The sequence below is a fragment of the Tachyglossus aculeatus genome (genome assembly GCF_015852505.1).
Source record: "Tachyglossus aculeatus isolate mTacAcu1 chromosome 12 unlocalized genomic scaffold, mTacAcu1.pri SUPER_6_unloc_1, whole genome shotgun sequence".
Taxonomy (NCBI): Eukaryota; Metazoa; Chordata; class Mammalia; order Monotremata; family Tachyglossidae; genus Tachyglossus; species Tachyglossus aculeatus.
The window spans coordinates 3,925,988-3,948,920 of record NW_024044828.1 but is presented as its reverse complement, the minus strand read 5'-3'; the positions used below and the strand labels follow the sequence as shown (position 1 = coordinate 3,948,920).

Here is a 22,933-nt window from a genome sequence, read left to right as displayed (position 1 = left end):
TGAAGGAGGGTGGTCACTTTACCCTGCAGCCCTAATGTATGGAAAGGACTGCCAGAAAATTCATGATTCCACTTCACGCTGTCCCAGGCGCACTAGAGGACAAGAAAAAAAACCTCTAACCAAAAAAAAAACAAAGGATTGTTAGATCTGGGCATATGTTCTGGGTACCAGATGTGAACGTTGTTGTGCTGAGGATAGGAGAATGGAGAGAGAGTTCAGAGTCAGCTAAGACTGGGGCCCAAGAGAAAAGAAGCAGAGAAAGAGCTGAGGTAATAAAAAGAGAGGAAGAGATATGAGGCTTGTCTTCTGGCCCAACTTTGGAGAAAGGATCGGCGTGTTTTAGTCTCTGAGGACTAAACGATTAACTCGTCCCGGCGTGAACTTAGAAGTCATTCACCACAGATGTAACAAGCACTTAGATCTGTCCAATTTCTTCAATCAAAAATAGCAGTAGTAATTGCGGTATTTGCTAAGTGCTTATTATAGGGCAAGCACCGTACTAAACCACTGGGTTGATCCAATATAAGCAGATTGGACGTAATGTTGGTCCCTCATGGGGCTCCCAGTCTAAGGGGAAGGGAGACTAGGTACCCTCTAAACTGTAAGCTCGTTGTGGGCAGGGAATGTGTCCGCTATATTATTATATGTATATATGTTTGTACATATTTATTACTCGATTTATTTATTTATTTATTTTACTTGTACATATCTATTCTATTTATTTTATTTTGTTAGTATGTTTGGTTTTGTTCTCTGTCTCCCCCTTTTAGACTGGGAGCCCACTGTTGGGTAGGGACTGTCTCTATATGTTGCCAATTTGTACTTCCCAAGCGCTTAGTACAGTGCTCTGCACATAGTAAGCGCTCAATAAATACGATTGATGATGATGATGATGTCTCCCCCGTTTAGACTGTGAGCCCGCTGTTGGGTAGGGACTGTCTCTATATGTTGCCAATTTGTACTTCCCAAGCGCTTAGTACAGTGCTCTGCACATAGTAAGCGCTCAATAAATACGATTGATGATGATGATGATCTCGTCCTCTCCCACTCGCCCAGTAGAGTGCTGGGCTCAGCACAGTAAGTGCTCAGTAAATACAATCGATTGATCCTATTGATTGATTTTCTCCCCATTTTTCAGATAACTGAGGCCACACAGCAGGCAGGTGGAGGAGCCAGGATTAGAACCCAGGTCCTCTGTCTCCCAGTGCTCTTTCCACTAGGCCACCCTACTTTTCTGTGACCTGTGCTCGAGAGAAACTAACTTCAATATTTAACTGTTTGGGGTTCCTTTCCGTTTTTAAAACCAAGTCACCACTGTTTTCCAGAGCACCTCTGGCCATGAGCAAGGTGAGTTATGGCTGTGAGAGGCGGCCCATCCATCCCGGGATTCCGTCTCCGACGACGGCCTCACGTGCTTGAAGGCCCACGTGTTTGAGGACGGGCCATCTATCGTTCCTTATTTTGTGAGATGCAGTGTAGCCTAGTGGAAAGAGCATGGGCCTGGGACACAGGACAGGGATCTAATCTAGGCTGCCCCTTGCCTGGCAAGTCACTTACTTTCTAAATGCCTCAGTTGCCTCATCTGTAAAATGGGATTAAATACCTGTACTCTCTCCCAAATGAGCACTTTGTGGGACAGGGACTGTGTCCAAATACCATTATTATCATTATCATCGTCACCATCACTGTCATTAGTATTATGATCAGCATGGCCTAGTGGATAGACTGTGAGCCCACTGTTGGGCAGGGACTGTCTCTATATGTTGCCAATTTGTACTTCCCAAGCGCTTAGTACAGTGCTCTGCACACAGTAAGCGCTCAATAAATATGATTGATGATAGAGCACAGGCCTAGGAGTCTAAAGGACCTGGGTTCTAATCCTGACTCTGCCACTTGTCTGCTTTAATAATAATAATAATGGCATTTATAAAGCGCTTGTTCACTTAAACTTCTCTGTGCCTGTTACCTCATCTGTAAAATGGGGATTAAGACTGAGCCCTATGTGGGACGGGGACTGTGACCAACCCGATTATCTCATATCTACCCCAGTGCTTAGAACAGTGCCTGGCGCAGAATAAGCACTTAACAGGCAAGTCACTTAACTTCTCTGTGCCTCAGTGACCTCATCTGTAAAATGGGGATTAAGATTGTGAGCCCCACATGGGACAACCTGATCACCTTGTATCCTCCCCAGTGCTTAGAACAGTGCTTTGCACATAGTAGGCACTTAACAAATGCCATTATTATACCATAAAAATATATATTTTCCGCAAAACTACTCCCATCCGGTTTTTCATCACTAAATCTTTCTTTAAAATCAAACTTCCCTCTCAATACACACCCGACGTTGAAGACGGGGGTATGTCTAGAATGGCCAAAAACTAAAACAGTAACTGGCACACCGTGGCACACCTTCACCTGCCTGTTGTCCGACGGAGTATTTTTCAGCCTTATGTCTCTTTTTCTATTCTTTCATTCATTCAATCATATTTATTGAGCGCTTGCTGCGTGCATAGCACTGTACAAAGCGCTTGGGAGAGTCCACTGTAACGATAAACAGACACATTCCCTGCCCACATCGAGCTTATAGTCTAGAGGGGCAGACAGACATTCATAGAAATAAATAAATTACAACTATGTACAATATGTACAATCTCTAGGGAGATTCAGAATGGCTCCTGGCTTGAAGAAACAACTTGAGGCCATCGCTTAATCTGGGCCAAAGCCGCAGTAGGACCGATGGATCGGCTGGAGGAGCGGGTGGAGGATGGGAGTGGAGTCCCTCCTGCACAATAAATAGATCATCGGGCTTGACACCACATTCTGCAACTGAGTGGCAGGAAATTCGATCCAGCTGGGGCGGTCGGAGGCTCTTCCCCAGGCATCGCCTCATCCCACTAACGAACGCTCTACTAAGAGAAGCAGCATGGCTCAGTGGAGGAAAAGAGCATGGGCTTTGGAGTCAGAGGTCACGGGTTCAAATCCCAGCTCTGCCAGTTGTCAGCTGTGTGACGTTGGGCAAGTCACTTAACTTCTCTGGGCTTCAGTTCCCTCATCTGTAAAAATGGGGATGAAGACTGTGAGCCCCCCGTGGGACAACCTGATCACCTTGTAATCTCCCCAGCGCTTAGAACAGTGCTTTGCACGTAGTAAGCGCTTAATAAATGCCATTATTATTATTATTATTATTATTACAGAGCACAGTGACTAAAAGAGGCGGGCCGTGTCCACTGATTTTGTCGCTGTGCTTTACCGAAGGGTTTCTTCCCCTTGGAGCCATGTAAGATCCCTATGACCGGACATGATGTGAAGCGGGTCCGGTCTGGTGATGAGGTATATACCGTCTCTGGGATTACAGTGTGCTTAATGCATCTCTCCTAGTTCTGACGCCTCCATAGTGAGCCTAATTTCTCCCCCTCCACCTGCAGAAAGGGAAGTGGGGTGGGAAGAAGGTCAAGCGTTCCACCACGTGGCTGCTGTGTGACCGCGGGTAAGTCACTTCACTTCTCTTGGCCTCAGTTCCTTCATTTGTAAAATGGGGATTAAGACTACGATCCCATGTGGGACAGGGACTGGGTCCCACCTGATTAGCTTGTATCTACTCCAACGCTTAGTATGGTGCCTGGCACATACTAAGCACTCAAAAAATACCATAAAAAAGCGGGGGGAGAGGTTTGTCCACCCTTCCAAACCCTCCCAGTGGGAATGGAGATCGGAGAATTCCTCCTCCACCCGCTACGCTACCACTCTGAATCACTTGGATGAGGTTTGGGCAGGAAGGCTGGACCAGGGTCCCTGTTTGGCCGTTGCAGGTCTGATGGGGAGGGGAAGAGAGTGCCGGGGAAATTCTGGCAGAAACGATGGTTCATTCAGAGTGGTAACCATGGTACGGATAAGATTATCTAGGAATAGATGTATCCACAGCCAATTTTCGTCGGGGGGCGGGAGGGGGGGGGAACCAATCTATCAAGAAGTTGAAAAGAATCTTACAGAATCCACATTTTTTGTGGTATTAATGAAGCACTTACTACGTGCTGTGTTTTGTTTTGTTGTCTGTCTCCCCCTTCTAGACTGTGAGCCCGTTGTTGGGTAGGGACGTCTCTGTGTGTTACTGACTTGTACTTCCCAAGCGCTTAGTACAGTGCTCTGCACACAGTAAGCGCTCAATAAATATGACTGAATGAATGATTGCTAGGGCTGTACTAAGCACTAGGGTAGATCGAAGCTAATCAGGTTGGACAAAGCCCTTGTCCCACATGGGGCTCCGAGTCTTAATCCCCATTTTACAGATGAGGCAACTGAGGCCCAGAGAAGTTGCGACGTGCCCAAGATTATGGGGTGGACAAGTGGTGGAGGTAGAATTCTAACCCAGATCCTTCTGACCCCTAGGCCGGTGCTCTAGCCACTAGGCCACGCTGCTTCTCAGCCCTTTTGCCGTGGCCCTTTGGCTGATGGACAAGATTGTGGTGCCGATATGGAATTGAGCTTCAGGCTAAAGTGAAGGTCTTCACTTTACAGCGACTAAAAAGATTTACCGTTAGGAGAAGCAGTGTGGCCTGATGGAAAGAGCACAGAGTCAGAGGACCTGGGTTGGAAACCTAGCCCTGCCACTTGTCTGTGGTTTGAACTTGGCCAAGTCACTTCACTGGGCCTCAGTTACCTCATCTGTAAAATGGGGATTAAAGCCGTGAGCCCCACGTGGGACACGGACTGTGTCCAACCTGATTATCTCGCATCTACCTCAGCGCTTCGTACAGTGCCTGAAACATAGTGAGCGCTTGAGAAATACCAAAAAACAAACCCCCCAGAAAATCAATGCCATCTATGATGGTATTCTTTCAGATCTTTTTGTGTATCAAACACCGTGCACTCACTTTATGGCATAATTCTGAAGTTCTCTTCCCACCCAAACCCTGTTCTCCCGCCCACTTTCCCATCACTGCTGACGGCACCACCATCCTTCCTGTCTCCCGAGCCCACAGCCTTGGCATTGTCCTTGACTCCACTCCCTCGTTCCACCGACATATTCAAGCATCACTAAATCCTGTCAGTTCTACCTTCACAACATCGCCAAAATCCTCCCCTTCCTCTCCGTCCAAACGGCTACCGCATAAACGCAAGCACTTATCCTATTTGCTATTCTATTTATTTTATTTTGTTAATATGTGATGTTTTGTTGTCTGTCTCCCCCTTCTAGACTGTGAGCCCGCTGTTGGGTAGGGACCGCCTCTATATGTTGCCAACTTGGACTTCCCAAGCGCTTAGTACAGTGCTCTGCACACAGTAAGTGCTCAATACATACGATTGAATGAATGAATGAATGAATGAATCCCGCCTTGATTGTTGCATCAGCCTCCCTGCTGACCTCACTGCCTTCTGCCTCTTCCTGCTCTAGTCCATCCTCCATTCTGCATCATTTTCCATCAGAAACGTTCAGACCGTGTTTCTGCACTCCTCAACAAACTCCAGTGTTGCCCATCCACCTCGGCACCAAACAAAAACTCCTCACCATTTGCTTTAAAGCAATGAATCCCCTTGCCCCCTCCTACTTCACCTCGCTACTCTCCTACTACAACCCAGCCCGCACACTTCATTCCTCTACTGCTAATCTCACTGCACCTCGATCTCCTCTCTCTCACCACTGACTTCTGGCCCGGAATGCTCTCCCTCACATCAGACGGATAATTGCTCTCCCCCAGTTCAAAACTTTATTGAAGGCGCATCTCCTCCAAGAAGCCTTCCCTGACTAAACCCTCCTCTCACTCCCTTCTGTGCCCCTCTTACTTGCTCCTTCATTCATCCTCCTTCCCATCCAACAGCACATATGTATATTTCTGTATATATCTGTAAATTGTATGTATAAATATATATACATTTATATGTAATATATACATATATGTAATGTAATTATTATTAATACAATATTATATTGTATTATATACAATTATACATATATTCATTCAATCGTATTATATATATACATATATATACATATTATGTACAATATGTACATTATGTACATACGTAATGTACAATATACAATTATTCATTCATTCATTCAATCATATTTATTGAGCGCTTACTGTGTGCAGAGCACTGTACAAAGCGCTTGGGAATCAATCAGTCAATCAATCAATCGTATTTATTGAGCGCTTACTATGTGCAGAGCACTGTACTAAGCGCTTGGGAAGTACAAATTGGCAACACATAGAGACAGTCCCTACCCAACAGTGGGCTCACAGTCTAAAAGGGGGAGACAGAGAACAGAACCAAACATACCAACAAAATAAAATAAATAGGATAGAAATGACGGTCCCTACCCAACAGTGGGCTCACAGTCTAGAAGTGGGCTCACAGTCTAGAAATTATACATTGTGCCCCTCTCCAGCCCCCCCATCTTACCTCCTTCCCTTCCCCACAGCACCTGTATATATGTATATATGTTTGTACATATTTATTACTCTATTTATTTTACTTGTACATATCTATTCTCTTTACTTTATTTTGTTAGTATGTTTGGTTTTGTTCTCTGTCTCCCCCTTTTACACTGTGAGCCCACTGTTGGGTAGGGACTGTCTCTATATGTTGCCAACTTGTACTTCCCAAGCGCTTGGTACAGTGCTCTGCACACAGTAAGCTCTCAATAAATACGATTGATGATGATGAGGATGATGATTAACTGAATATTGGTAATGTAATTATTAATTACATAAATACTGCAATTATTAATTACATTAATACTGTAATTATTATATGTAATAATGTGTGTGTGTTATATGTAATATAAATGTATATGTACATTTATATTAATGTTTGTCTCCCCCTCAAGACTGCAAGCTCGTTATGGGCAGGCAGGGAACGTGTCTGCTAGGTCTGTTGTACTCTGCACATAGTAGGTGCTCAATAAATACCACTGATTTGACTGACTCCTCAATCACCTTGCCCCCTCCTCACTGATTCACTCATTCATTCATTCATAACTGTATTTATTGAGCGCTTACTCTCCTACTCCAGGCCAGCCCACGCACTTCACTCCTCAAGTCCCACTTGTTCACTAGCCTAGAGTTTGTCTGGGTCACCGGTGACCCCTTTGCTATGTCCTCCCTCTGGGCAGGAACTCCCTCCCCCTCCACATGCAATCAATCAATCAGTCAATCAATCAATCGTATTTATTGAGCACTTACTATGTGCAGAGCACTGTACTAAGCGCAAAAGATCACCACTCTCTCCACCTTCAAAGCCTTAGTCAAATCACAATTAAGCCTGCTTTTCCCGACTCCCTCTCCCTTCTTCGTCACCTGTGCGCTTGGATCTTACCGTTTAAGCATTTGATATTCAACCCCTCACCCCCCCAGCCCCACAGCGCTTATGTACATAGCCCTAATTTATTTGTATTACTGCCCATCTCTCCCTCTAGACTGTAAGCTCCTTAGGAGCAGGGATCACGTCTACCGATTCTGTTGCACTTTCCCAAGCATGTAGTCAAGTGTTCTGCACATAATAAGCGCTCAATAAATACCACTGAGTAAAGCCGCTAAAATCAATCGCAACATTCCAGGTTGAAGTCATCCCTTTAAAGAAAGATTTAGAGATTCTCGAATTCTAAATTTTCCCTCAGTCGGTACAAGTGTTCATTCATCTTGGAAGTTGTTGATCCTATCTCTTGTTGCTAAAACATTCCAAGTCTAAAGACCCTAGCTTCTCCTATCTTTTTGGCTCCCTTCCCTCAGAATTCTGGGATGGGATCCACTTCCCTTCGGAATTGTTTTAAAATATCTCAACTTTCTGGTCTTTTCTTGGAAACACAATCTGTTCTTATGATTCCAAGCACATTCTCTCATGACCGATGAAGAAAATAACTTTTGGATCTGCTTATGTGCTGCTCCAGAAAACAAACTGGCCTTTGTATCTTTTATGTAGTAATCCTCTTTCAGAAATATATATCTTAAGATCCAGAGAAATGCCTTTCTTTTCTTCTTATGTTTATTTCTTGTAGTGTAGTTTTCCGCCTTTCTAATTCACACACGCACCCACAGACCAGTTTCACTTTGGTGGTGTCTTCTTTAAGTAGAAAAGGATAACTAGTTCACCTATAATGAAATTGACCTTCATAACAGCCCTACTGAGAGCTCACCTCCTCCAGGAGGCCTTCCCTGACTGAGCCCCCCCTTTTTTCCTCTCCTCCTCCTCACCTCCCTCCCTCTGCCCTACCTTCTTCCCCTCCCCACAGCACTTGTGTATATTTGTACATATTTATTACTCTATTTTATTTGTACATATTTACTCTATTTATTTTATTAATGATGTGTATATAGCTATAATTCTATTCTGATGGCATTGACACCTATCTACTTGTTTTGGTTTTTATTTTGTCTTTCTCCCCTTCTAGACTGTGAGCCCGTTGTTGGGTAGGGACTGTCTCTATATGTTGCCGATTTGTACTTCCCAAGAGCTTAGTAGAGTGCTCTGGCACACAGTAAGCACTTAATAAGTACGACTGAGTGAATGAATGTACACATACAGTATATTCTAATTTAAATTTAGAAACTAATTATTTTAACTCCTTATCATGCACCATTCTCTATTGTTTTGAACTTTCCCCCATTTTGTGCCTTTTTTTTTTTTAACAAGTCACTGGTAAGCCTTAGGCTAAAACGTTTATCTCTAAATTACCCAACTTCCCCATCATCCTCTTCTCCTCCACTCCAGAAATCCCAGATGAGTTGAGACACTTCCCTCTTTCTTCAAACTTCTACTCAGCCCCAACTCAGTCTTTATTTTGGACAATTTATGTAGCTGGGTGGTCCGGGGCAAACAAACTCTCTGCTGGATTCACCACGAGAGACCAGCAGCTGCGTATGCTCTCCTATCCTCCTATCTCCTATAATGAAGTACGGGGTAATCCTTTAACTCCGTCCCCCTTCACATCCTCACTTCTCCCCACCTTCAAAACCTAATTTTTTTATGGTATTTATAAAGCGCTTATTATGTGGCAGGCACTGTACTAAATGCTGGGGTAGATAGAAGCTAATCAGGTTGGACACAGTCCTTGTCCCACGTGGGGCTCACAATCTTAACCCCCACTTTACAGATGAGGAAACTGAGACTGTGAGCCCTATATGGGACAGGGACTAGTCCACTCACTAGTCCATGGGTCTCCTAATCCAGCCCTTCGCCCTCTGCACTTGAGAATGAGCAAAGCACAGTATTTTTTTCGGTATTTGAGCATTTACAAAACAACCTCATTTACTCTAACGGTGGACCAACGGGACTAATTCATATTGACCGCAGCACTTAGAACAGTGCTTGACACATAGTAAAGCGCTCAGCGAATACCGTAATCCATGACGGAAGCACCGATCTCAGTCTCCGACAGGGGATCTTTACCGAATCGGAGATGGTGGTTCCTGATAGATCGATTGAGAACAAGGAGGAGAGGTGTCCTAAACTCTCAATCCCGGAATCTGTCAGCTGGTCACAGTAACGGAGACTCAGGTAGTTTAGATTTTGGCACCTAAAAATGAACCGGAAAAGCACAATACCCTTTGAGGTTTCGCTGCCTTTTCACACTGTAACACAACTGAGAACGAGAAGGAAGAAGCAGGGGCCTTTCCACTCTCTGAATACAGTCTAGAACTTAGAGTTATTCATCTCGGGGAGCGGGGGACCGAGTGGACCCAGGAAAATCCAGTTTATTAATAACTGGAATATGACATCTAACCATGCCTCGTCCCACTCTTCCCAGATCTTGGTGCTAGCGTCCGGGGACCAAATCTCCGTGGAGGCCAACCAGAATCCATGCATTCATGGAGAGTGGAAGGAGAATGGCTCTCTCCTGTCCTTAAACCGGAACAGCGGCATTCATTCATTCATTCATTCACTCAATCGTATTTATTGAGTGCTTACTGTGTACGAGGCACTGTACTAAGCACTGTGGAGAGTATACAATATAACACTAACCAGAACTCTGCATGGGCTGAGGTTGGACCTGCGCTTCAGGACAGAGAACAGCATTTGCGCTTGTACTAGGTTGGAGGATGAATCCCAGTCCCCGGAGGACCGACTGATGACTGAGCACCACTGCGTGGCTGGGCACGCCCTTTATTGTCCGCATTTGTTTTTAATGGTATTTTTTAAGCCCTTAGTATATGCCAGCACTGCTCTAAACACTAAGGTAGTCCCTCGTTGGTAAAATGGGGATTAAGACTATGTACCCCATGTGGGACAGGGACTGTGTCCAACCTGATTAATTTTTACCTACCCCAGTGCTTAAAACAGTGTTAGGCATATAGTATGTGCTTTACTTGTACTATTATTATTATTATTATTATCATTATTATTATTAGCACTGGTCTCACTTTACAACAGCAGATTTTTACCGAGTCAGAGACGATGGTTCCTGATGGATCAACTGAAAACAAAATGTCCTAAAATGCTGCCATTCTTGGTCACCCCTGGTTCCATCAGTAGCTGCCCTGCCCCGTTTAGAAATACATTCTGCCTGGAAAGAGTCAAATACTTTCACATCTGTAACACTCTTTGACGTGGGCTTGAGCCAAAGAGGCTGGTGGAAAATTGTGAGAAGGTCATTCCCTGACTCGGATTGCTCACCGCTTTTGGTACCACTATCCGAACCTTGAAATATTATTGAAATGGCATCCGGAATCCCAATGCTTTGCCTACCTTTGTGAGATCTTTAAGAGGGAAGCGTCACTGATACGGTTACAGTGAGTTAAATTCAGCTCTCTTATCTTGGGGCTTGAATGGCCATCGAAAAAATGTCTCACACCGGTATCGCTGATTCTGAATGAGATGTGCAAAGAAACCGTGTTATCTTTGTTTTTAGTGCTTTCTCTCCTCAACTTTCATGGCGAGTTGCAAATTCCAGTACACTTCTGAAAAGGAAAACTATCTGTAGCAGTGTGGCCTAGTGGGAAGAGCACAGGCCTAAAAGTCACAGGACCTGGGTTCTGATCCCGGCTCCATCACTTGCTGGCTGTGTGACCTTGGGCAAGACACTAACTTCCCTGTGCCTCAGTTCCCTAATCTGTAAAATGGGGATTCAGTAACTCTTCTCCCTCCCGTGGGACTGTGGGCCCCATATAAGAATTATACTAATAATTATGGTTTTTGTTAAGTGCTTACTATGTCCCTGCCACTGTACTAAGCACTGGGGTGAAGACAAGCAAATCGGGTTGGACACAGTCCCTGTCTCACGTGGGGCTCATGGTCTCAATCCCCATATTACAGATGCCCAAGGTCACACAGCAGACAAGTGGCGGAGCCAGAATTAGAACCCATGACCTTCTGACTCCTAGGCACATGCTCTATCCATTATGCCATGGCACAGGGACTCTGTCAGACCTGATTAACTTGAACCTACCCCGTGCTTAACATGTAATAAATACCAAAATTATTTATTATTTATTTATATCCTAACACTTTAAGTTCAGTTTTGAACAGGTGAATGATTTTGTTGGGTAAGCGCCTCAATATTATTAAACGTGCAACACAGAGATGAGCGGGCTCCTCCTTGGAAAAATCTTCCATTCTGAAAGTTAATTCAGAACAGAATACACAAGAAGGTGCATCTCTCTTTATCCAGAGCCAGAAATGCCACTGAGAGGAGTTGATCAGATACTTAGTCCATGATGAGCTTGTTGGGGGGGGGTCTAAAGATAGGTCATGGCCCCTGACCTCAAGGGGCTTACTTACATTCTAACAGGAGGAAGAAGATAAGCCCATTTAGATACATGCCTTACTTGCAGGTGAGAGTTGAGTGCACAGCGGGAAACAAGAAAAGAGGACTAGAAAGGGAGTGGGGAATGTTGCCAATCGGAAAGAGCACAGAGATGATCTGTATTCTAATAGCTTGGCAAACCGATCAATCAATCCTATTTATTGAGTGCTTATTACGTGCAGAGCACTGTACTGAGCGCTTGGGAGAGTACAATATAACATAATTAGTAGACACATTCCCTGCCCATAGCGAGCTTACAGCGTAGAGGACTGTAAATCTCATACCTCCTCAGTTTCCTCAACTGTAAAATGGTCATTCAACCCCTATTCGCCTCCTTAGACTGTGAACCCCATGTGGGACAGGGTCTGACCTGATTGATTTGTATCTATCCCACCGTTTTAGACAGTGCTTGACAAATACTACAAAGAAAGAGGTGCTCCTTGTGTCCCTGTTTAACGGAAGAGAAGATGGTGCCTTGGCTGACTGAAGGAGCAGATTTGGGAAATCTGGTGGAAGAAAACCCTGACAGGATTTAGCACCGGGGACTGAACGTGGAGGTGGAAAGAGGGGAGAGGGTCGAGAATAATGCCAAGGTTACAGGCCTGAGAGACAGGCCGGAGACATCGAAGACTGTGATGGGAGAGGTAGAGGGAAGAGAAAATTTGGGAGAGAAGATGAGTTCCGTTTTCAAACCTATGGTGATGTCCCGCAGGCTCAAGAAGAAAGGTGAGATTATAAATCGGGAGAGAATTTGGAGCTGATAAGATAGATGTGGGAGTCAATCTCCTAGAGGTAGCAGCTGAAGCTATGGGAGGAGGGGATCCCTTTAAGGGAGTGAATATAAAGGAGAAGAATACAGGGACCCAGACCAGAGCCTGGAAGGTCACCCACAGGTAGGGGACATGGAAAAGGAGCCAGCAAAAGAGACAGAGAAATCGTATTGGTGCAACCGAGATTAGCTAGTCTTTCCAGGAGGAGGGTGTGGTCCGTGCTGCCGAAGGTGGCCGAGGGGAGTAGACTCGACGTGAGATGACGGAGTTTGACAAGGAGGTGATCTTTGTTCATCTCAGAGAGTGCAGACTCTTGTGTAGTGAAGGGGTTGGAAGCCAGACTAGTAGGCGAAGAAGGGAGTTGGAGGAGAGGAAATGGAGGCAGTAGGTTTATACAACCTGTGTGGGAAATTGGGATGGTACTGAGAACAGAGAAATGGGTCGACGGAATTCCCTTCTCCTTCACCTCCCTAACTCCCTTCTCCTTCAACCCTCTGCCAGGGTGTTCCCCATTTCATTTCCGCCTTTTTTTAGTGTTATTTTTTAAGCACTTACTATGTGCCATACACTGTACTAAGCACTGGGGTTGATACAAGCTAATCTGGTTAGGCACAGTCCATATCCCACCTGGGGCTCCCCGTCTTAATTCCCATTTTGCAGATGAGGGAACGGAGGCACAGAGAAATTAAGCGGCCCATCAGCCTGCAAGGGTCAACCAAATCAATTACCGTGCCCTAACCCTAAACTTTGCCCTCACTTAACCCTAACCCCAGTTGGGTTTTTCAGGCATTGAACTTTTTATGCCATCCTCACTTTCAAATGTTTTTTTTTTTTCTTGTCAGTTCTTAGTCCTGTGGTCTTTCCCCAGATCTCCGTGGCTTTGGAAAATGTCACATAAGACTTTTCCAAGATGATCAGCCATTTTGAGGTGAAAAATTGGTTGACAGAAAAACATACTAGTTTGCTTTTACCTGGTGCAACATGATAAATTCAACACACGAAGTTTCTTCAATGTTGATATTGCCTTCAGGCTGCTATCGGTAATCCTCTGGCAATCGGCTATGTGGATGTGACTGATGTTCGGCCAGTATTTCTGGATGATCTTGAAACATACGTCGGTGATCCAGTTGCTCCCTGTTGTGATGCAGGTAAGAGCGGGACGCGCGTCACACAAGCCGTTTATTCACGGGGGAGAAACGCGGGACGGTTCGGCGCGACAGACCGACGTCACCGACCTTCCACTCTTATCTTGACAAGTTTACATTCTGAAAGGGCCTGAAAGGCAACATCTGTGAGAGCCGGGGTGCCGCTCAAAATCAGAGATGTGATCTGTTGGCAGTTTCCGGCTAGAGCCTGTAAGAGAGAAAAATAAATGACTTCTCTGTCTCCCCCTTTTAGACTGAGCCCACTGTTGGGTAGGGACTGTCTCTATATGTTGCCAACTTGTACTTCCCAAGCGCTTAGTACAGTGCTCTGCACACAGTAAGCGCTCAATAAATACGATTGATTGATTGAGGCCCCGAGATACCAGACTGGCTAGAGTTCATGACAACAGCCGCTGAAGGAGGCCAATTTCCCTCGATAACGCTAAGACAGGCAAGCTCATTTCAAAAGCAAGGCAGGGTGGCCTAGTGGATAAAGCCGGGTCCTGGGAGTCAGAAGGACCTGGGTTCTAATCCTGGTTCCGCCGCCTGTCTGCTGCGTGAATCTCGGGCAAGTCATTTCACTCCTCTGGGCCTCAGTAACCTCATCTGTAAGATGGGGATTAAGACCGAGAGCCCCGTGTGGGACAGGGACTGGTGTCCAACCTGATTGGCTCGTATCGAACCCAGCGCTTAGTACAGTGCCTGGTACATAGGAAGCGCTTAACAAATTCCATAAAAAAAAATCAGTCCTATTTATTGAGCGCTTACTCTGCTATGGTGCGATACTGTACTTCCCCAAGTGCTCTGCTCTGCACTGTATTAAGCACTTGGGGGAATACAGTATCACAGTATAACGGAGTGGGTAGACACATTCCCTGCCCACAACAAGCTTAAAGTCTAGAGGGGGAGACAGATATCAGTAGAAATAAATAAATTATGGATTTGGACAGGAGTGGACAGTTCCCTTCCCCACAGCGCCTGTATGTATGTATATATGTTTGTACATATTTATTACTCTATTTAGTTATTTATTTATTTTACCTGTACATATCTATTCTATTTATTTTATTTTGTTAGTATGTTTGGTTTTGTTCTCTGTCTCCCCCTTTTAGACTGTGAGCCCACTGTTGGGTAGGGACCGTCTCTATATGTTGCCAACTTGTACTTCCCAAGCGCTTAGTACAGTGCTCTGCACACAGTAAGCGCTCAATAAATACGATTGATTGATTGATTGATTGATTGAGTGCTGTGGGGCTGAGGGAGGGGTGAATGAAGGGAGCAAATCAGGGTGACGCAGAAGGGAGCAGGGGAAGAAATTAGTCGGGAAGGCCTCTAAGAGAAGATGTGCCTTCACTAAGGCTTTGACTGAGGGAAAGTGATCATCTGCCGGAGAGAAAGAGGGAGGGCATTCCAGGGCTTGACTAAAGCTGCATTTCATCTCGCTCCCAAATTCAGTGCTTTGATTACTGAAGCCATCCTGAGGGACTGGGCTTTTCCTGCCATTCTGTTTCCATAACAAGAGGGTTTCGTTTCACTCAGTTCATTGTGTTACGATCGGATTTGAATACCCCTAAGGGCTTTTCCCCCCAGATTTTCTGCATTTTAAGAAACCCTTGGAGTAGGATTCACCGTGTGTTCAAAAAATGAGCATATCAGAAATGTCATTATTGGGCCATAAATCCCCAAACTCTGTCTCTACTAGTGGTACGAGAATGGCGGTTGCCTTCTTCACAGTTATTATTATTAGAATAGTAATAATAATAACTTGTGGTGCTTCTTAAGTACTTAGTATGTGCCAAATACCGAACTAAGTGCTGGGGTGAACACAAGGTAATCAGATTGGACACAGTCCACCTCACAAGGGGCTCACAGTTCAAGGGGGAGGGAGAACAGCTATCTAATATAATTCCCGTTTTACAGATGGAAAAAACAGAGGCACAGGGATGCTTTAGTGACTTGCCCCAGGTTACAAAGCAGGTGAAGCAGCTGGAATCAGACCCCAGCTCCTCTCAGTCCCAGGCGCTTGCTCTTTCCAGTACGCCACACTGCCTCAACACGCCCAACTATCAATTGTTTGAAAATGTAGAACATGTAAACTTAAGTATGCATAAAGGGGTTCCTTATGCTCTCCACATCACAGAAGCAGATAGAGCAAATAGTGCAATGTGCAGTTCTAAAATTATGGCAAATGTACACCTCTCAGCCCCCTAGCACACCTTGCCACCCACAGCGATTTGCGTTCCATTGATGGGTACCTACTTTCACACAGCTATCTGACAGAGTTGGCAAATCGTTGATGGTCAAATGCTGAATGATCCTGCACTTGGCTCCAATGTATTCGAATCCTTGGACGGTAATCTGGATTTTTTTTTAAAAAAAAGGAAGGCAGAACAGAACACATGAGGATTTCACTGGATGAAGCCATAAGCAGCAATGCCACAGGATCTGGAGGTACTTGAAAATCCTAATACTGCTAACAATGCTATCATTTCAATTAATCAACTGATATGAGCAAAACCTCAAACTACAAATATTGTTAGTTTCTCAAGGGCAGGGACGCCAGTTTCTATTTCAGTGGTATATTTATAAGCGCCTAGTACAGTGCTCTGCCCTCAAAAGGTGCTCAGGATGGACTGATGGTGATGAAGACGGTGTTTGTGTCTCGGGACACCCACCTTTAATAGGAAGTGTAATGGATAGAGCCTGGGCTTGGGAGTCAGAAGGTCATGAGTTCTAATCCCAGCTCTGCCACTTGTCCAGCCATGTGACCTTGGATAAGTCACTTCACTTCTCTGGGCTTCAGTTACCTCGTCTGCAAAATGGGGATTGAGACTGTCAGCCCCCCATGGGGCAGGGACTGTGTCCGGCAAGATTTGCTTGTATCCACCCCAGTCCCTGGCACATAGTATGTGCTTAGCAAATGACAGAATTATTATTATTGTTGTTGTTGTTATTAATATTCCAGCTTTTTTTTAGCAAAGACAAACTCAGCACAAGGGGGTTAAGATCAAGACTAAATGAATATTATTCTTTCTTCCCCCTGAATAAAGGATGACCTTCTCATTCAGGACTGAATTTCCAGTTATCTCTCAGCACCCCTTCTGCTGAATGGATTGCTTGTGGTTGTTGCTTGCCCTACCCATGAATGTCTTAAAGAGCCACCAGAGATCATCCTTGGTCTTTCCTTGAACACTAACTCAAAGTGAAATGACTCACGAGATAAAGAAGCTTTTAATGAGCTATACTGATGCACCTGGAGGAATGACACTCCTAGAAAACTACCTGGTTTTGGCCTAAAACGTGGAAAATTGCAGGCAGATCCTCTCCTCTGCCTTAAACAAGCTAAACATTAGATCGGTCCTGCTGACCTGCCAAGAGTTTGGAGTCTTTTGGGGCAGTGAAGAGAGCACTTTAAGAGCCAAAAAAAAAAAAAAACCAACAACCCAAAACAAACTTGCCTTTAGAATCTCCAGACCTCTCGAAGTTAAATCTCTGCTGTCACAAAAGACCTTTTAGGGCTGAGTAGATGGTTATCCAACCCTGATTTCTAGATCATGCAACTCCAGATTTATGTTACTCTGCAGGAAATCTCATTTCTGCTTTGGTCTCTGGCCTCAAAATACCAAATGTAAAAATACATGTGTTCTGTATTGTCCTTGTTGGAATCCGTTACCAGTGCACCCCAGAAGAGTTATTTAAAAAGGTTTGCCAAGACTACTCTGGCCTTCCTACTTCACGTAAAAGCAGGTAAAACACTCAAACTGGCAATTAGGGAACCGTTAACTATTTCCTAGTGACCTGCGGGGTAGCCCTTATTCCCGTCTGCCTGGTTTGACCCGTGGTCCCAAGTGTAATAAAAACCAAAGCGTTTTCCACACACTGCATTCAAAAGCCTGCCTCAGTGGTACAACTGTACCAAGCAGCTCTGAGGCCCAGTTTCAGGGGGCTCCAGAAACTGGCGCTTTCTCCCTGCAAACTTCTCTCTCCTGGAATACTCTAGAGCCAGCTGGGAGAGCTAACTCTACACCCAGTATCACGAGAGAAGCAGCGTAGCTAGTGGCAAGAGCCCAGGCCCGGGAGACTGAGGACCTGGGTTCGAATCCCAGCTCTGCCCCGTGTCGGCTGGGTTACCTTGGGCAAATCACTCCACTTCTCTGGGCCTCGGTCACCTCTTCTGGAAAATGGGGAGTCAATACCTGTTCTCCCTCCTACTTACACTGTATATGGGGCAGGGACCGAATTCAATCCAATGAGCTTGTAATCTATTCCAGCGATTAGAACAGTGCTTGGCACGTATTAAGTGCTTAATGACTAGCGGGCCTCTTCCCCCTTGTCTTCACAGGATATACGCTCTCGTGGCCCATAAATGTAGACCAAGGACCTATCACTACTTCTCAGAACTGTCACTAGATTGAAAGCTCCTTGAAGGGAGAGATCACACCTGCCAACTCTGTTGTATTGGACTCTCCCAGGCACTCAGCACAGTGCTCTGCACACAGTAAGCGCTTAATAATGGGCTGACTGAATAATAATAATAGTATTCGTTAAGCGCTTCCTAGGTGCCAAACACTGTTCTAAGCACTGGATGTTGGGTTTACCTGAAGCCTCTGGGAAAGGAGTGAAATCCCTGGCTGGTCCCGGGTCAAAGAGGTGATCTTTGGGAGGGATGAGAATAAGGCCCAGTGAGTAGGTTGGCTTGAGGGGAAAAAAGCAAAGAACCAGGGGTGAAGTGGGAGGATGGAATGGGAAAATAGGAGGGAGAGAGCTGGTTGAATGCCTTTGAGCCAATGGTCTAGAGTCTTTGCTTGTGGCAGAGAGGAATGGACAAACAATGGATTAAAATTACACTGGCAACAGAGTAAAAGATGGATCGGAGTGGGAAGAAAATAGAGGTGGGGAAATCCATGAGAAGGCTGATGCAGCTATCAAGCCATAGTACGAAAGTTTCCTGGGTCAGCGTGGTGGCCTTTGGACAGAGAGGATGGGACAGAGTCTAGAAATGTCACCGAAGGGCTTGGCAACAGACCGAAAACGGCAGTGGGTTGAAAGAGAGGGAAAGTCAATGATAAATACCAAGCTTACAGGCCTTAGAGGCAGGGGAGGAGGCACCCCTAGCCCCATAACACCTACACACATATTCTTGTACTCTTCTGTTCCCCTATGTGTAATTTTTTCTTTAATGTTGGTCTCGCCCATTAAATGGCATTTTCCTTCAGAGCGGGGATTATATCCACTAGCTTTGTTATATTCTACTCTCTCAAGGGTTTAGGGCAGTGAACAGCACACAGAAAGCACTCAGTAAATACCACTGACTGATTGATTGGGCGGTGGCATTATCAGTTGTGATCAGTCAGTCTTATTTACTGAGCGCTTATTGTGTGCAGAGTACTGAACTAAGGGCTTGGGAGAGTATGCTATAATTATAAACAGACACATTCCCTGCCCACAATGAGCTTACAGTCTAGAGGGGGAGACAGACATCACTATCAATTACAGATAAGTGCTGTGGGGCTTGAGTCCAGGGATGAATAAAGGGACCAAGTCAGGGTGTCGTAAAAGGGTGTGGGAGAAGAGGAAAGGAGCGCTTAGGTGGGGAAGGCCTCTTGGAGGAGACGTACCTTCATTAAGGCTTTGAACTCGGGGAGAGTCATTGTCGGATATGAGGAGATGATGGAGCGGTTAGGCAGAGGAGAAGATTTGGGAGGGAAGATGAAAAGTTCAGTTTGGGATTTATCGGGCTAGAGCTGCTGGAGGGATATCCACGAACAGATATCTTGGAGACAAAAGGAAATCTGAGATAGCAGATTTCAAGGTATATCATCATCATCAATCGTATTTATTGAGCGCTAACTATGTGCAGAGCACTGTACTAAGCGCTTGGGAAGTACAAATTATATAGCAAAGCAGCATGGCCTAGTGGGTAGAGCATAGGCCTGGGAGCCAGAAGGACCTGGGTTCTAATCCCAGCTCCACCACTTGTCCGCTGTGTGACCTTGGGCAGGCCACTTCACTTCTCTGGGCCTCAGTTACCTCATCTGTAAAATGGGGATTAAGACTGAGCTCCATGTGGGACAGGGACTGTGTCCAACCTGATTACTTTGTATCTTCCCCAGCACTTAGTACAGCATAGTAAGTGTTTAACAGATACCATTGAAAAGAAACAAAAGAATTGGCCAGAGAGGGAGGAGGCGAGCCAGCGTGGAACCATAGCAGAAAAGTCAAGTTTAGATAGCGTTTCCAGAAGGGAGGGGGCCACGATGTCCAAAGCAGCCGAGAGGTTGAGAAGGATCTGAGCAGAGTCTGTTAAATTTAGCAAGAAGGGGGTCATTTGGTGACCTTGGAGAGAGCAAGGAATGGAGGGGGTAAGAAACGGAATTGTACAGGATCGAGGAAGGGAGTTGGAGAAGGAGTAGAGGCAGTAGGTGCATAAAACACATTCAAGGAGTTAGGACAGGAATGAGAGGAGAGGGAATGATAGCTGGAAGGTGCAGTGGGGCTCCAAAAAGAAATTTAGGATCAGGGAGATGTGGGTTGGTTTGAAGGCAGAGGGGAGGAAGGGAACTAGAGTGGGTGGAAGTGTTTCAATAAGGTGAGCGGGGTTGGGGTCGGAGTTATAGGTAGAGGGGTCCATTTTTTAAGAAGGCAGGAATTCTCCTCTTGAGAGATGGCAAAGAAGGATTTGAGAATTGATGAGGAGGTGAGAGGGGACTTGGGTGGAAAAGGGAAGCAGTGTGGCCTAGTGGATAGAGCCCGAGCCTGGGAGTCAGAAAGACCTGGGTTCTAATCCCGGCTCCACCACTTGTCTGCTGTGTGACCTTGGGCGAGTCACTTCACTTCTTGTACCACAGTGACCTTATCTGCAAAATGTGGATTAGGATCGTGAGCCCCGCGTGGGACATGGACCTGATTACTTTGTATCTACCCCAGCATTTACTACAGTCCTGGCACATAGTAACCGCTTAACAAGTACTACTAAAACAAAAAAGGAAAGGGTTACAAGCAGCAACAGCTGAGTGATCACTTGCTGCAACGCCAAAGAACTTTCTTCTCTTGGCCAACAAGACTATCATCCAAAAGATATTTTTTGGACTCTGAAGACGTGTTCTGAACTTCTCTCTGGCGGTTGCCGTTTACTTCCGCGCAGTGTCCGCTATTGTATCCAAGAAAATGCTTAGCTAATATTTTCTTGGGAAAACACACCCAAACACCATCTTTCAAACCAAATCCTCTTCCCTCCTTGTAACTGTGACACAGTAACCAGCCCTTCAAAATTCCCCTCCAGAAACAATGGCAGTGTTTTTGCATCAAAGCCCCCAACACCGAGAGGGCATCTGGCACCAAACGACGTCCTGGATCCCTGATGCTATCTACCGTGACAGAGTGCAGACGGTAGAGTCCGTTTGCCTAAACCCTACCATGCATCTCTCGGGCCAGTTGTTAGCTCTAGCCATTCAGTTTTTGCTTCGTTTGTTTATTTACTTTTTTCTTATGGCATTTGTTAAGCGCTTAGTATGTGTGCCAGGCACCGTACTAAGCTCTGGGTAGATCCAAGGTAAGCAGATTGAACACAGCCCCCGTCTCACATCAGTCGGTCAATCGATCGTGTGGGGCTCATAGTCTTACTCCCCATTTCGCAGATGGGGTAACTGAGTCCTAGAGAAGCGAAGTGACTTGCCCAAGGTGACGCAGCCAACAAGTGGAGGAGCTTGGATGAGATTCCAGGTCCTCACCCCTGCTATATTGCGTGAATATATTCAGACTCTAGCATGGGGAGAAGTGCCTGCTAGGGGTAAACAGAGTCCCAGATTTCACTTTAATTAGACCCTCACTCCCCTTACAAGAGAAGCAGCGTAGCTGTACTTCAAAGAGCACAGGCCTGCGAGGCAAAGGACCTAGGTTCCAATCCCACCTCTGCCAGATGCCCACCGTGCCTCAGTTTTCTCTGTAAAATGGGGAATCAACTATCTCCCTCCTACTTACACTGTGAGCCTCACGTGGGATTGACCTGATGAACCTGTATCTACCCCAGCACTTAGAACTGTGCTTGACACTTAGTAAATGCTTCACAAATACCGTAACGATAATAATTCCTTGTTCACTCTAATAAATCCCTACATGTGTTCCAAGGCTACATTTTATTTTTGTAATTTATTCTCCAAAAATCCCAAACATCCAAATGTTTCTTTGAAGAAAGGAGAAAAAAACAAGGTTTGTTTCTCCGTTTCAGTGAGCAGGGACTTGGCCACGGAGAGAATGTCAAGTTCCAAAGCTGGACAGCACTCTGCTTGCCAAATAATGATAATAAGAACAATAATAATAATAATAGTGGTATTTGTTAAGCCCTTACTATGTGCTGTGCACTGCTAAGTACTGGGGTAAATGCAAGGTAATCAGGTTGGAAAGTCCCTGTTCCAAGTGGGGCTCACAGTCTTAACCTCCATTTTACAGGTGAGGTAACTGAGGCCCAGAGAAGTAGAGTGACTTGCCCAAGGTCACAAAGCAGACTCAATAAATACGATTGATTGAATGAATGAATGAATGAAGTGGCAGGACTGGGATTAGAACTCAGGTTCTTCTGAGTCCCAGGCCTGTGCTCTTTCCACTAGGCCACACTGTTTCTTCCATACGAGGTCTTCCATAACATGGGTATGTGTTTGGATAGCATTGTTAGGGAATTGGGTGTGTTCTTCTAATAACAACAGTCTATCTGGATAGACGTGCTGTGATATTTGAAAGAACGGTTGTATGCATGTGCAGAGTGCTAGTCAAACCCCCATCCTAAAAGTGCAAATTTTCCTCGATGTGGCCCTTTTCCAACCTCCATTTCCCATTCAAACCCGTTCTCCTTAAGATGCTAAATAAGCTAAATGACAAAAGCCTAATTTCATGCTGCTCCTTCCCCTCCCTGCATCAATGTGCATGAAGCAGCGTGACCTACTGGAAAGAGAACAGGTCTGGAAGTCAAAAGGACCTGGGTTCGAATCCCTGCTCTGCTACATGCTGGCTATGTGACCTTGAGCAAGTCATTTCCCTTCTCTGGGCTCAGTTGCCTCCTCATCATCCCCATTGCCCCATTCTAATGACATCTATCGCCTACCCGCTGAATTCTAGCAGAATCAACAGTTCAGAACCATTTGATTAACCATTTACACACATTTGCCAAAACCGATTCCCTTAAAAACCATTTTTTCAAGAGAGTAAATGGTCTCCCGCTCTAGACTGTAAGCTTGTTGTGGTCAGGGAACCTGTCCACTGACTCTGTTATATTGTACTCTGTA

At 45.4% G+C, this 22,933-nt stretch overlaps 2 protein-coding genes across 5 annotated transcripts in view; one reads left to right on the top strand and one right to left on the bottom strand.

Moving 5' to 3' along the window:
- Positions 1-22,933, bottom strand: part of FBXL13 (F-box and leucine rich repeat protein 13) — a 114,226-nt gene that overhangs the window by 14,318 nt on the left and 76,975 nt on the right. For both annotated transcript variants that reach the window (XM_038741486.1, XM_038741487.1), the window contains exons 13-17: positions 15,915-16,013; positions 13,746-13,863; positions 13,482-13,644; positions 10,684-10,803; positions 9,388-9,514 (exon numbers count right to left, since the gene is read on the bottom strand). In XM_038741486.1, coding sequence (XP_038597414.1) covers positions 9,388-9,514; positions 10,684-10,803; positions 13,482-13,644; positions 13,746-13,863; positions 15,915-16,013 — 627 coding nt within the window. The remainder of the gene's footprint in view (positions 1-9,387; positions 9,515-10,683; positions 10,804-13,481; positions 13,645-13,745; positions 13,864-15,914; positions 16,014-22,933) is intronic.
- The window catches only part of LRRC17 (leucine rich repeat containing 17), a 70,225-nt gene that overhangs the window by 12,885 nt on the left and 34,407 nt on the right, over positions 1-22,933 (top strand). Inside the window, exon 1 of one of the 3 annotated variants that reach the window (XM_038741490.1) lies at positions 16,038-16,106. The exons of the other annotated variants lie outside the window; for them this stretch is intronic. The gene's annotated coding sequence lies outside the window, so the exon portion shown is untranslated. Of the gene's footprint in view, positions 1-16,037; positions 16,107-22,933 lie in introns of those variants that run through there. 3 annotated transcript variants of the gene reach the window in all.